The sequence below is a fragment of the Glossina fuscipes genome, unplaced genomic scaffold (assembly GCF_014805625.2).
Source record: "Glossina fuscipes isolate IAEA_lab_2018 unplaced genomic scaffold, Yale_Gfus_2 113, whole genome shotgun sequence".
Lineage (NCBI taxonomy): Eukaryota > Metazoa > Arthropoda > Insecta > Diptera > Glossinidae > Glossina > Glossina fuscipes.
The window spans coordinates 839,115-854,183 of record NW_023998456.1 but is presented as its reverse complement, the minus strand read 5'-3'; the positions used below and the strand labels follow the sequence as shown (position 1 = coordinate 854,183).

Below are 15,069 nucleotides of genomic sequence, written 5' to 3'. Positions count from 1 at the left end.
TTTTTTTTTTTTTTTTTACTTTATTCTATTGCAGAAGACGCTGCAAAAGTCAAGTGTTGAGTCCAGCCCAATTATGTTTGTAAGATGTCGTTTTCATATTTTCTATCTTAAAAATGTCTTCTACCTTAGTATTCTTCTAATTAACTTTCATTTGGTTTTCAAAGTTTTCCTTTTTCTCGTCTTCTTTTGTTTTCCTTAATGTCGCGCTTTGTGCTAAAAAAAACTGTCTTTGATTGTGAGTTTTGTGCATTATCAAAATTTGTACTCCCAGTTGTTTCGTATATTAAGCAAATTGACTGACAAGTGCACAACGAGTGATTAAATTTGCAACAGGTATAAACCTCTTTTACTCTTTCTCTATGGTTGTTAAAATCGAATGGCTCGCGCTAAGGTGATTTAATATAATAATTGGGGAGACATAAAAAAAACATACCTAACGTTATAAAATAAATGAATTTGTAATAAAGACTAGTTCACAGATTGTTCCATGCACACATTTGAACCGTTATTGCTATTCTATCGTTTTCAGTCAATTTTCACCAATATCTAAATTGCATTCGAATTTGATTTGCCGTTTGAATACGTGGGCAAGCCATAACAACAACTGAAATGAAATATATTTTATTTTACGCTCGTCTTTCTGATTGTAAGAGCAGCCTGCCTGCGCTTAACATCCGCAATAGTTCGCACTCCTTCCTCCTCCAAATGTTTCCACATTTCAAGATTGTTCCGCGTATACGTAATCAGTTCAGGCATATCGATGAAGTCTGCAAAATTAAATCAAAAACTTTCTAAACTAATTTTTCGCTTTCAATTGCCATTTTACATACTATCCCAAGCGAGCAACATGTCCATGACGATATATTCAATAAAGCCAATTTGACTTTTCGGTATACTGCATGTGCAGCGGTCGAACATTGGCATTACAATTGGCATGTTTTGAGTTTTCTCTTCTTCGGTTTGCTGAAAATACTCTTCGGCGATACGCTGCGCCCATTCCACGCAGAATAGATAAGGTCTCGACGGATTACTTACATCCGCCACTTTGATAAGCATGCGACGCATAAGCAGAGCGCTGTCTTCCTCTATCGCTGCTATCTGCGAAAATAAGAATTCTTTTTATTTTGTTATTCCATTTGAAAATCAAGACACCGCTAGGCAAAAGGAATGACCATTTGCCTATCATCATCTTCGTAGGCGTCGCTAAATTTGCAGTTACGAGTGCTCAAAAACATTTTGATAACCTATGTAGTGGGGAAGGATCGTAAAACATTGTAAAATCTACTCGATTTCGACCACATTTTTGAGAACTGGGAAACGAAATAGCTCGCTATACAATTCACGATTGTACACACATGGGACATAACAAGGTCTAATCTAACTTAAATAGATTGGGAATATTTTCTGGAGTGAACTGAATTAATCAGGGGCTGGTTTATAGCTGAGGATATCAAGTAAATTCGACCTTAACTTGATAGATTCGATAGCAATTTTACGATCGAAAGATTTTTCGTTCGGGAGGAAGAAAAAGTCTTATTTTATCGATACTTGCAAATTTACACTTGTCGACAGTCGTCGAGAGTACTCGCTATCGACAGCAGTAAGCCTATCCTGTTTTTGTATTTACGGAAGAGTATACTATAAAATTTGTGTAAAGCTTGTAATTCAGGGAGAGGTCGATTAGAAAGCATTTAAGACAGAGATTTCCAAAGCACATCCACTGCGCTTGTCCGAAAAGAAATTCTTCCTGCATAACCTCACTTTTAATATTTTTGATTAACAACAACGATAGAAGAAACTTCTTTTAGCAGGAAGTAAGCACACGTGGAACGTAAGAAAACGTAAGGCAAAACAGAAGGCAAATTTGTGGTCGCTTTTTTTCAGATGTCGCTTCGTCGTTTATGATTCACAAGTTTGCAAGGCTTAAATAACTAAACATGTTTAGCGCATTCTCTGACTTTAGTTTGCTGGTTTCTTCTGCTGCCTGCGAGGGTGAGTATTGAAAATTAAAATAATATAAAAACTGTTGTTCGTTCAGTTTCAAAAGCCGCATTATTTTGAGCATGCCTTTTAGCTGTCCGCTTGTTAAAATCGCTGTCACGCCGCCGCCAAGCTCTCTCTAGAAGACTACACTCCGATCAAAGTTTCTTTTTGTCGTTCTTGCCAGATTAAATTATATAATTGTCTTTTGCATTCGCCAATTAAAAAATCATATTTAAATAAGACAGCATATGCTTTCTAGTTCGTGCAATTGTTTGCAGATACAGTTCAGTCCATCGAACTTATTTCTTCTAATTATTTTTTTACACTTCGTAGCAAACATGAGAAGAAAGTCCAAGCCAAGATGTTTTTGATAATTTTTGAGCTGTTAATTTATAACCGTTTAGTATGTGGGTTGAAGAAGAGCACATGGTCTATTTATGGCATATCTAAGCATATTCCGAAAATCTTTATCCTGTAGAGTGGATACTTAAAGGCATAGTCCGGGCAACGTTCTTCCTGTAGTAAGATAGTTGTAAAATATCGAAAACATGGCCTTCGCACTACGAAAACCATGCCCTAGGAATGGGTTGCTATTGTTCCCATCATGCTACGAGCAAAGATTTTTCATCAGAATGGTATGCTCTTCAATCTGTGTCGGTACTTGATGGGCACAAATCGACCGAAAGAATATTTACTCAACTTATAACACGTTGGCCATTTCGAGTTACAATAGTTTCATTGACAACACTTTTGCTATTTTGAAAACAGTGGAAATATCCAAATTTCGTCTGTCAATCAAATTTCGCATTGTACTGAGAAATATTGTCATCTTTCAAAGTTAGAGTAGAATTGAAAAATGTTGTGGTAACTCTTCTTCTTCACAACACTCTGGTCCAAGTTGAAAGCAAGTTTTGTCTGGATAAAGATGAAGCAAAACACAATGAACACAAAAGAACAGAAAATATAAAGAGAATTCCAAAAAAATTATTTTTGATAACCGGAAACTTGCAAGAGATAGCTGATGTCATAAGGAAGGCACAAAACAACACAAAATTCTGGGTATAAGAAAGCTGCTCTTCGAAAGAGTATCTCGAAGGGTATATATATTACGGTGCCACCGGTCGATTGTTACAAAGATAAAATTGCATGACTTGACACATGTGTGCCGGTCTACCGATCTGGCGTCCAATATTAATCCAGGCAAGACAGTTTTGGATTAAATTATGAGCCCATTACTGAAACTGAATAGTATATTGATTGAATGTCGGGCTAATCGTTCTACACATGTTAAGTAAAGAAGCTTTGGCTTGATTCCGCCACTTCTTGTGATAGGCTATATTGATGAATAAAGCGGAATTTTGTAAAAAAAAAAAAAAGCATTTTTTTCCTTAATCCCTGTGTTTTACTCTGAGAAAGATATACATTTTATTTTACTTACTTCTTTATTACAGTTCATTTCTCCTCCAAAAACGCTTACAAACTTTGCCAAATGCTCAAAGTGCCGGGTCATTTCTGTTGCTAGTATCATATCAATGATTATGTTGCGCATTGATTTATATATGTCCGGCTCTAGATTTTTAAAAATATTCACACTGTCGTCACCTGCACAAAGATTCACAAAAATGACATTAAATTTCTCCTTCTACCAGAATAATTACAAATTTTTATTACATAAAGTTAATTTGAAAAAGTACGCCGCATGATGGTTTTCTAATACAGTAACGTCATTATATAATATAGCCAAAGGATTGTTTGAATTGCATAGATAAGCGGAAGATCGTCCCGGATGATCAATATCATGGACAACGGCGGCAATTAGGGCTGAAGATTCCTCCAAGCAATCCATGCTCATTTCTTTTTTAGAGAAATGAGATAGAAAGACCCCGATCGCCTATAATGATAATTATAATTGCATCTGATTACGGAGGTAAAATCACGACATCACTATCTATTTATGTACCTGTAAGACATCGGCCGCATGTGTACTATTGTGATAAGCATTTTGAGCATGATATCTGCTTTCCACAGCGAGAAACCAATTTTTGAAAACTGTCTGATCCATACGCATTGAGGTGAAAACTTTGAATTTATCGAAGATTTCCATCCCTAGGTACAGCAGGGGTCGTTTCTCAGTGATCTTTTCAAAGCGAAAAATGTCAAACTCCCAAGATAGCGACTCCTTTAGTGAATCCATTATAAGGGGTGCTGCCTAATCGTTAGTAATAGATAGAATTAGCAAAAAAAAAAAAAAAAAGAAAATCGAAATTGTTATCTGCACGTACCTTCATTGTGGATATCAGGGAAGCTGTGGGGCGGGTTACTGCTGTTCGTATGGTAGAATCATTTGAGCTGCGACGTGATGAATGGACGTTAGAACCCTGAACTTAAAAAATTACAAGCGGTAAAGATACACAACAATCTAATAATTGCTTTAATGTAATGTATATACCGTGATCAGAGCCCCAATGAGTTCGGTGGCAATTGGATCCTCCATTTGAATATCTTTCATCTGAGGACTATACAATGATTCGTATTTCAAAAAGTCAAGAACTCTATCAATTAAATGAGCCTCATCCGTTGAACAGTTCTCATGCAGTTGCGAGAGCAAATTTATTATCTATCAGGAGAACACATTTTAATGTCAAGCCCACATTATGATTTACATTTTTACAGCCAGAGAGTTGTGAAACAATCAGTAAAACGTATCAAAAATTATATGCAAAGAAAAATGAAGTAAAATATAATAATTATTTAGAGAATAAGAAGAATATAAGTGTATGTAGCGAAGCAAAATTTGAAATGAATTGCAAACAATAGGATTATGGAACATATTCGTTTCAACAAAATTATTTTTAAACATCTAAAAAGAATGATTAACGATGATTCGAATGAATTAGTTCCGTATTTCATTTTCGGGGCAACGTAAACTGTACTTGAGACTTGTACAATGAGCAGATTGAAAGCTCATAACTTCGCATGATTTTTCATTTCAGTGCTGATTGGCTTTCTTCATCTGAAGTCGGTAAAGAATTCGATTGCTCAGATGGGAAATTCTATCTCCGTTCATTATTTATTCCAATTTATACATAAGTAATTGACTAATTAGCGCCTTAGTTTGTTGAGAGACATTAAGTAATTGATTAGATCCCTAAAATTGTTCTTTGGCTAAAAAGCATACACCTTCATCGAGAATTGGGGCAAATTATGAATATAGACAATCGATATTTCAAACGATATATACGTGTGTACTGTTGCGGGGACTAAGCGAAAAATATGAAGAAAAACTCAAAGCCCAAATATGTAGGCAAATTTAACTTGGGCTATAGTGGGGCACGGTCGACCATTGAATACGCTATATCATTCTACTGTTATCCATATATCGACTTTTCAAAATAACGCGTTCTATGGATATCGGTCCGGTCCAAACTATTTTCAATAGTATTCGTCCTTCGGTCCAAACACGACAGTGTACTAAATTGCATCAAGATATATCAAAAATTATGGTATGTAAGTTCAACACAAGAAAACAGGACATAGAGACGGATAGGCAAGTCTTAAACAGAAAGGGGAATGCTTGATAATTCTAGCGAAAGAGGTAACTTATTCTACTTCAGTCCTGCTAACGCTGGATGTAGAGTTCATCAATACCAATATTCAGTCAAACTGAAAAATAAGCCTATGACGCCTTTTCGCTTATTCAGGTCGTCCGCCCATTAACGCCCATTAATTACTTGCATTAGTTGTTAGTGCTCGTTTCCCTCAGTTATGACTTCGTTGAATTTGAACAGCTCACCAGACAGCATTCCAACTAGTCCCCCTGAATATGCTTGCAAAGGATATTCGGTCTTACTGTCCGTCGTTGACGGTTCACCTGGTCTGTCCACTTTTGTGCACAAGTTGCCATAATTCAGCAGGGCTCGATTTATTCACAGACTGATATCTTTCAGAGAAGTTTAAAGATAGTACTTGTATACGAAGAAGCTACACTTTTACAAATGCTCGTAGAGTAATAAGATCAATCGTGTAGTTCTCGACATATTTTCCATGTACCTTTTCTTCATGTAGTGCAGAGAACGCAACGCGTTATTTCATTACATAAATTTGAAACATGTTCGATTTTGATTCGAATGTCACAGAATTGTAGAAATTACTTCTATCGTAATCCGTTTCTCAGATGAATAAGAAAATTTTTAAAAATTTTGATGTTCAATTAAAGTTAAATCTAAGTAAGTTTCACATTACAGTTGAAATGTATGACTTATTCTGTGCGATGATATTTACATCATGCTTGTAAACTTACTTTTGTAATAGGAGCTTCCAGAGGCATTGCTGCCAATTTCGCCGCACTGGCACGGCGGCTTTCTGTTGGTATACCTTTTAAGTCACTGGAACGTCGCGCAGCGGCAAAAGAACCTCTAAAATCTCTCGTATGTGATGAAGCAATTGACGAGTCCCCTTGACTTATAACGGGCACGTCAACATTAAATATAAGGTGTGTTGTGATTCTAATTGATTAGCGAAGAAAAATGAAACATGGATGGAATGAATGGTACATAAAATAGTTATTTCTTTCTTTCTTATTATATCTGAATATCACATTATTATTATTATTCAATAATTTTTTCTTTTTGTTTTTCGTTTACGATGGTTAGAACTATGAAATTGTTACGAAATGTTCGGTCTTTCAATGGAAACGTTTTTCGGGCTTGAAAGACGGGACTTACGAACCCCAGGCCATGGTGTTCGTTTGATGGCGTTTGTTATTCGATATTTTAGTATTTATTTCTTAAATGTTTTAAACTCTGTTTAAAGCGTCTCATATGATTATTGGCCTTCGGGGGTGTGCTAATTGTCCAAACGCAGCGACTCCGGCTGCGTACAGTAAAATAACACCCAAAGCTGTGTAGAGCCACGTAAGCTCAAAAAACGATAAACCATGAAATTGTGGGTTTCCACGATGATTTGATTGCCCCTAAGTAGGGTTCCTCCTGATATGAGAGTCCACTTCCCATCAGACTACCGGGATAAATGCCTTCTTGGCTGACTGCTGGATACGGGGCCTTTTCGGGGAGTACAGTGGTGGCTGTGGTTACCCCAATGTTTCGAGGGGCCATTAAACAATGAGACGGTAAATAGTCCTCGGCGATTATCAAATGTGTGGGGCGCTCTGACATTAGGCCTTTCACTGTAGGCACGCACATTAAACACTGCGGAAATATGTATTGCTTTAGCAATGTACACGAGGAAATATGGGGCAAATAGAAATGCTTAAATCTATTGATATCGCGATTAAAGACGAAGATAAATGTTACTACTATTACTCTTGGGCTACAACGTTTTTTGTCAGAACAGCGTAGAAACTTCGAATTCTAACATTGGAGATAAGCTAGACTCAGGACAACATTATATGAATAAAGGAATATCTTTGCAACAAGCGATAAAATTTTGGTTTTTACAGAACGAGTGAAGCGTGTAGTTGTTGATTTAATGGGTAAACCTGTATACGAGGCTATGTACAAAAAGAACGGGTTATCCACATCCAGAGTTGCCGGAGCCTAATTAGGGTTAATATAAAAGTCATTAACCAAGAAAGAAGTTGTCTTCGCGGTAGGCCAAATCTACTAAATATCCACCACCAGTTTATGTCATGTCATCTTCCCCATCATCCTTACAATTTCTATAGATGATTTTATATTTATAAATGATAGGAAAAGCTATAGATTCTGAAAAGAGGTCCATGAGCACTAACCTATAGCGCGACTTTCATGTTAAGTCCTGCGAAAGTAGTAAATAAAAGTTTGTAACCAGACAAATTGTTGTTAAAGGGTCCCGCATTCAAATAGATGGCCGCTTAAGCAGGAAAACGAAACCTCCGCAACATCCACCAAATTCGACGTCTTCTGATCACCATCTGTAATCTGTGGGCGAAAGGGTGAAAGGCTTACGGCAGAGGCGCAGAGTTGTACTCTCCAATATTCTTAGTCACACCGTAACAATCGGGGTACCCAGTGATGAAACCTTGAGATGTAATATTGAAGCAAACCTCGTAGAAGTGTGATCTCGTTGCCTAATTTTGTATTTTAAACGGAAAGCAGAAAAGCAGTTGAAAAAGAGCTTAATGTGAAAGCTGAACTGAATTTCGTAAACACTTCCAATTACGTAAATATTTGATTGATAATGCAACATATTGTAGTCTATATTTAGATTAACGTTAATAGATGTAAACTATGATAATTGTAAAGCATTTTAATATTATTTAATAATAACATCTCATACTTACCTTCCATAGCAAGCGAGCTGTCTAGCACGTACCGGAAATGATGTGCTCTCTAAAGTTTTTCCTTTTATTAAAACAGTGCCTGCGAAATCTAAAGGCTTGTCGCCCGTCAAATCTTTGGGTTTTAGTGCATTGATCCACTGTGTGAGGTCCGAAACAAAATATTCGGATAAATGTTTCTTTGTTGGTTCTTTCTAAAAAATTAAATGAAAATTATTTAAAAACCTTATACTAACCGTGTCGTATGGTACTAGCCTCCTGTCATTTCCCCAGAGATCTTCATTTTTTATATTCTACATTATTGGTGCTACAAAGGGCTACTAAGTTTGTACGGATGTACGCATCCCAAAGAATTAAGATCTACTTTTACGATTTAAAAAATGATTCTAAGATGTCTAGGCATGTCTGTTCGTCTCTCTATTTTGTTATCTTGTGTTCAATCCACATACAGGTCATAATTTTTAAGACATTTCGATGAAATTCGGTACCCTGACGTGTCTTGGCCCAAGCACAAATGCCCTTGAAAATGGTTTGACTCAGATCACTTTATCGAGCACTTCTCATATAATGCCTTACGCTGAACAGTGTTTCTGCTTGACCTTTGATATACTTCTGCGAAAATTATCGAATAAATTTCGTAATTTGGAAATACATATCAAAAATCGCTTAAGATATTTGAGAAGTTAGTCAACGTGCGAGTTGGATCATCGTCAGCGCTCACAGAACGTTGAAATTTTGATAAACACATTCTATAAAAATGAATTGAGTTTCTCACTTTCGAAAAGAAGTGATGCGTGCACCATCATCGAAACTGAAAAAGTGTTCATCAATAATCTAATAGGAAAAAAAAGTTGGTCTAAAATATGGTAATGAAAAGCCTTCTAACCGGCGTGTAGATGGTTGCGAAAGTAAACAGAAAACTCTTCCGAGAGAGATGTATTCAAGATTCGTGACTCTTTCGTTTTTTAATTTTTGGAAAAGTTCAGGATAATGTTTATTGCACATTGACAATAACTAAGGGGGAATTTTTTCTTCATGGGATGAAAAGTTAAAGACTAAAACTCTTTTTTCAAGGCTTATTCAATTTCTCCTATATTCTTGATGTGTTTATAGCCAGATCACGATACTTGTTCTAACTTATAGTCTTAATTGGTTAAGGAATAATCCTGGAAAATTTTGATTTTCTATCTTTATTTTTGCGACTGTAGCAATTCGACAAAAAAGTGTGACCAAAATGATCCGTTTTCGTAGCAATAAGTATATACAAGACGCTGGTAGATCTCGTGTTAAAAAAATTCATACATTTTTAACTTACCTGAAGCACACCAAGTAAATGTGCAGCTGCTTGATTGACATATTGAATGACAAATTTATTGTCTGTTATAATCAACACGTCTTTAATGCGGTTTAATGCCGTATAGAGGACCTAATAACGGGAAAAACGATGTTGAGCTTCAAAAGATTATAAAAAGTAGCAAGAAATTGAGAATAAAAAAAAAAAAAACAACATGATACCTTAAACTAAACATATGCAGGACTTGATCAACTAATCTAATCTTTTACTATGTCAATCGATTCAGAAATATTTATTGAATATCTCCACGGGATGTATTTTCCCGTTCGACTTTGGTACGCTGATATGTTTTAGCCCAGCGGATTGAATCAGGTCGCTTCTTCAACCACTCATCGTAAAGATTGTTTTATTGAAAAATCATGTTAAGAAAATATGTAATTCTCAGATAATATTTCTCAACAATAATCAGTAAAAATCAATTTTGTTTTAATATACGAAATAAAAGCGGAAATGTGGAATGGAATTGGATCGTTTTTCATCTTCTGCCATACACATGCTTCTACAAAAATAACCCTTTTTATGGCAACGAAGTTCGATTTTTGTTAATGATGAGCGACATAACCTATATTTTTCTGAGGCTTTCCCATGCCAGTCTTTTCAAGAAAGTAAAACTTTATATGGCAATAAGTCTAATTTTTCGTATTTTACAATGAAGTTACTTGAAAAATAAATTCTTTGGCAAAAAGGATTTTTAAGAAGTTTGCTAAATTTGGTCTAGAACGCTGCATTGTTCGGTCCATTTCCCCTATATTTTCTTTTAATATCGTGAATCAGTCAGAAGATCTCCCCTATTCGCGTAACACGGTCACTGTCAGGAAGGGGCATGAAACAGGGATGAGAAAGAAATGGGAGGGTGGCCGCAGTCTACTGGATGAGTGTCCTATCGATAAGTGTTAACACCTTTATCGACTGATCACTCACTATAGCTACGACCAAAGAAATCTCTACCGCACTTGAGGTTTGAGCGTTCTCATAAAAGGTAAGTCTTGCTCGACTTAACGTTCTTACTTGTTCGGCCAAAATTTTCTATTACACTTACCTCCTGAGTCGATATGATACTGTAATGTTTAACTGTAGTGCTAATGATTTGCTTCAGTTCCATATTTAAGTACGGCAAATGATAACATTCAACAATACACTAAAATGTAAAGAAAAAAATTGAATAGTGTTGAAGAAGAAATTTCTTAGAATTTGTTTAGCCTTCATTTACTTACTGTATTAACGCCAGCATCTAAAAATGCAGTCATCGTAGCGTCACTCTCAAAGAAACTGCACAAAACGAAAAGTAATTTATTGTCTATTAGCAAATGGCGGATTTCATTGCAAATTTAAAAAAAAAAAAAATGCATTCAATCATCCAAGTCTTAAATAGCTATCAAAGAAATGAATAAACTTTTAGTATACTTTTTGAATATAAAATGCGTAATGAACGTAGGATAATAGTAAGGTCTTACTTATGCAGGCATCAGGTCAAATCGATTGAACCGACTATGGCGACAACGTGACTGAACTTTTGAATTTTGCATCAGATCGATACATAAGAGAATGGGGCTCGAATTGTATAACTTGCTGGAAATAGCTCGCGGACCGAATCTGCTTTTGGTAAGAATGCCCATCTATAAATCGGGGCTGTTTGCAGTCTTTGCTTAACGCCAAAATGATTATGTCAACTTTTTTATTGCACAGTCCAGAAATCGACGGTTTCGCTTTTTTCCTTAAGATTTCGATTCGATCTTAGCCAAATATAATTTTCTTACTTGTATATCCATTACATAAAATATTTTCCAGGCTTTAAAGACCCCACTTCGTATATATATACTTGATCATGTCCGTCGGTCCGTGTGTGCGTCTGCCCGTCTGATCATCTAATCAATGTCTTTCGGAAACATTCGTCTGGACGCAAATATGCGACTATCAGTTTTAAATTTACCAAAAGTTGGAAATTGGATGTTCATGCGTGCAGTTTGATATTGCAAAAGGATCCGAATCCAGTGCAGTGTAAAGTGCGAAGAAACCCCTGCTTTCTGGATGTTTGGCTCATTGCTTTTAAGCTGTGATAGGCACCAGGCAAAAATTCCCGCTTATATTATGCAAATTTGAAAATAATCAGTCACACGCCCATATAATACTATAGAGTAAGAAAATCTAGTTTTTTCGTTTTTTTAGGTCTATTTTATGATAAGGACGGTGGGTCTTAAAGAATCGCTCATAGTCGAACATAATTTTCTTACTTTCTTTGTTTTGAATCAGTAGCGTGCGTCTACGGGGCACTTCGCGGTTTCGTTTGCTCGAAGATTGATTGTCAGTTTTATAGAGTTCTCGTAAACTTGTTGCGATATATATCGGCAAACAATTGAGACATATCAAGCTCTAATAGCACACGTTTAACAACATATGCAATTAATTGAACGTGTCGTTATCATTTTTACAGTTGCCACTAAAGTCTTAATGAAACACTTCTACCGACGATCACACTTTGGCTGCAGAATATTTATGAATGCAATTAAAGGAATCTTATGAGAAATGAAAATGGTGGTGGTGTCAGCTTTATCTCTTAGACAAATTATAGGCGAAGGCTTAATCTGAATTTTTCCTTTGTTCTACTTTTAGATTTACTCTGCGCTACTTGCCACACAGTGACAATTTTTTTTTTTCGGATAACATACAGCAATACTGCCTATCTAAACACATGAGAAGCACTCGATGACTACTTTCGTATTCTTTTCTTTGTTTACAGTGTATCAAGAAATGTTGTAATTATTCGTTCTTGATACACTGAGCCATTCCTCACTCCGCGCTTCTTTTTAAAAATAAATTTGGTCCTATTGGAGCGATGAACTTGAATGCAGCAGAAGTTTTTCCGACGTCACCATCTTTTTATCAAAAATATTTTTGACAATTAATTGTTTGCATTATCTCACCTTCTTTTGACTAAAGCCACTATTGTTGCGCAATTGTAACCTTCCGTTAAACGTATAGCTCTGAAAATGTAAAAATGTAGTCTTAAATAAGCAGAAGTAAATTAAATCCTGTTTAAGTAAAATTTGTGCAGACTTGCCGCCATCAAGGAAACTTAATTATTCTATAAAATTTTCAGGCAAATAAAAATAGGAAAATAATGAAAAAAGCCTTAAGACCTTAAGACGCTTTCTTAATGAATAGAAAGCAGACCTCATTTCCACAATAACTTAATCGTTTGGTCGACGGATGCGGAAGAAATTAAATACAGATATATTTCTAATAAGCTTTTACATTCATGGTAGATGTGTTCAAAATTTAATTTATATTTATATAATATATGCTCGCTACAGTGTTTTGTTTTTTAGATGTGTTCAAGCACTAAGGGTATGTACGCCATGTGTGTGAGACGATGATGATCAAAAAGAAGTCGCGAAATCGAAAAAGTATCTCTCTAGTTAGAGAATGACCATGGCAATGGGTGTGCGTCCAATTGCCAAGTAATTGTTCACTACAGCTACGGTTTAGACCCGGGAGCACCGACGTCGTAGTCGCGATTCGATTATGCGGTAGACCTTGAGGTGCGTATAATTGTGTCATTTTTACTCGTAATACTTAGAAATACTTACGGACAATGTACTTAACGTGCAAGTTCTTCAGCGAAGGATTCGACGTATTTTCTTGTCGTGTATAATTTAGAAGAGTGAACATTTCAAAGCAAGATAAAACGTTAAAACTTGGCTCAACTTAAGTTTGAAATGTGCTTTAATGCATTTTTCAACGCAAAGCTGACAAAAGAAACAAATTCGAAAATAGTTTGAAATATCAAAAATGTCTTCCCCGATTATTAATATGGAGAATACCATACGCCAAGTGCTGCAAGATTTAAATGTAGATCGGGAATTAGTTTTCTTGGTCTTAAATTTCATATCATTTGACGTTTTGATTGCATGGCTTTGACGCGCTTAGTCTCAAATTGTGGGCAGTAAAATTTCCCAATGAGTGTGCGCCGAAAAAAAATGATAAATCGGTGAACAATTCTTTATTTGTTTAAACGATATGCCGTTCAAGGCAGCTGCGCTCTTGAGGATCACTTATTTCGAATGATTCAGATTAATCTACGCGAATAGCTTCTTAGTTCTCTTGGATCACGATACACTATTAAATCCACTAGACCAATCTATAATTATTTGTATATCGACTTTCCAAAATAGGTCATTATAAGGGAAGTAGTCGAAAAAGCGACCCGATCACCATATTCAATGGCGTTGATTCTTGAGCCAAAACATGTCGGTCCACCAAATCTCATTGAAATATCTCACAATTTGTGGGTTGTAGATTGAACACAAGAAACCAAGACTGTCCTTCACGCTTAAATCAAAATAGAAAGTGATTCTGAATCGATTAATATGATAAAAGATGGGCCTATCTCAAGTTCTTCTTAGATGTTGCATACATCCGCCCACACCTAATATAGGCTTATACATGAAGTAATGTAGATTGTAAAAATCTAGCAGTAGAATCAATTTTTTAAAACAGAAAGCGATGTAAGATATAAGATCCATCTTAAGTAGAATATAATTTTTCGCTTCTTCATACTCACACTGATACTTACTTTGCAATTTCTGCAGCGTCTAAAAAATTCGGATAACGTCCATCAATCACTATTAAGTGGTATATATCCGGTCCAGTAGTTAACTTTTCTGTGGTGGCCTCCAGTGTTCGAGCAATTGAAATGTCAACTTCTCGTCTATTGCAAGCTTGTTGCACCAAATGAAAAATTTTATCTTCCTTAGAGAAGACTAGCAAACCCTGATAAAGAGAAAAACGAGAATATACTAAGATTATTTACACTTAGTGAATTTAGCAATTGCTTTCAGTGTAAAGTGTTTACAGACGCCAAATTTACCTTAAGTGCTAGCTTTGGTGCCACAACAGTTGGTAAAAGATACACTGCTTCCTGCAATTAAAACCAAAGAAAATTCGATTAATGCCGGAACGAAAATGAACAGCCCTCTGCACAACAGCTGGCCGCGGCCTTTTAGGCGCGTGCCTGGTGAACGTTATGCTTTCACCGACTGCACACTAACTTCAACTACGACCCAGTTTATGCTCTACCGAATCTACGCTGTATTTGGATCCGTGAGCGCTGACTGGGTAGTCGCGATTCCTATCTACTCATCTAGTGAAAGAATACGGTTTTGGATGAGATGGCGAAAAACGAAAAATTGTTTATTGGAATATTTGTGGCGGCCAGAAAATGTCAGTTCTAAAGGATTTTAGCGAGTTTCCCCAAAAAATAAGTTACTATAAAAATGCAATTACAGAGGTATTTTCTTAGCAGCAATGTGCTCGGCTTCACATTCCAATGTTCGCTAACAAGTGAAATAGAATAAGCATACTTTTGCCCCGTTTGCGCCAGTCTAAGCAGCGCTACTGCTCTTATGGCTTTATCAGAAAACGGGCGCTTGCGTAAATCGCCTTGGAAGACATGCGG

General features: G+C 36.1%; 1 protein-coding gene across 8 annotated transcripts in view; it reads right to left on the bottom strand.

Moving 5' to 3' along the window:
- Nucleotides 1-15,069, bottom strand: part of LOC119639845 (high affinity cAMP-specific and IBMX-insensitive 3',5'-cyclic phosphodiesterase 8) — a 57,075-nt gene continuing 42,006 nt past the window's right edge. For all 8 annotated transcript variants that reach the window (XM_038037516.1, XM_038037515.1, XM_038037518.1 and 5 more), the window contains 16 exons: nucleotides 14,482-14,532; nucleotides 14,188-14,384; nucleotides 12,536-12,595; nucleotides 10,829-10,883; nucleotides 10,654-10,752; nucleotides 9,576-9,686; nucleotides 8,264-8,454; nucleotides 6,284-6,488; nucleotides 4,433-4,600; nucleotides 4,266-4,361; nucleotides 3,944-4,192; nucleotides 3,655-3,874; nucleotides 3,422-3,585; nucleotides 831-1,098; nucleotides 662-767; nucleotides 1-604 (listed from right to left, as the gene is read on the bottom strand). In XM_038037516.1, the coding sequence (XP_037893444.1) occupies nucleotides 547-604; nucleotides 662-767; nucleotides 831-1,098; nucleotides 3,422-3,585; nucleotides 3,655-3,874; nucleotides 3,944-4,192; nucleotides 4,266-4,361; nucleotides 4,433-4,600; nucleotides 6,284-6,488; nucleotides 8,264-8,454; nucleotides 9,576-9,686; nucleotides 10,654-10,752; nucleotides 10,829-10,883; nucleotides 12,536-12,595; nucleotides 14,188-14,384; nucleotides 14,482-14,532 (2,298 nt within the window). In that variant the 3' untranslated portion in view covers nucleotides 1-546. The remainder of the gene's footprint in view (nucleotides 605-661; nucleotides 768-830; nucleotides 1,099-3,421; nucleotides 3,586-3,654; nucleotides 3,875-3,943; nucleotides 4,193-4,265; nucleotides 4,362-4,432; nucleotides 4,601-6,283; nucleotides 6,489-8,263; nucleotides 8,455-9,575; nucleotides 9,687-10,653; nucleotides 10,753-10,828; nucleotides 10,884-12,535; nucleotides 12,596-14,187; nucleotides 14,385-14,481; nucleotides 14,533-15,069) is intronic.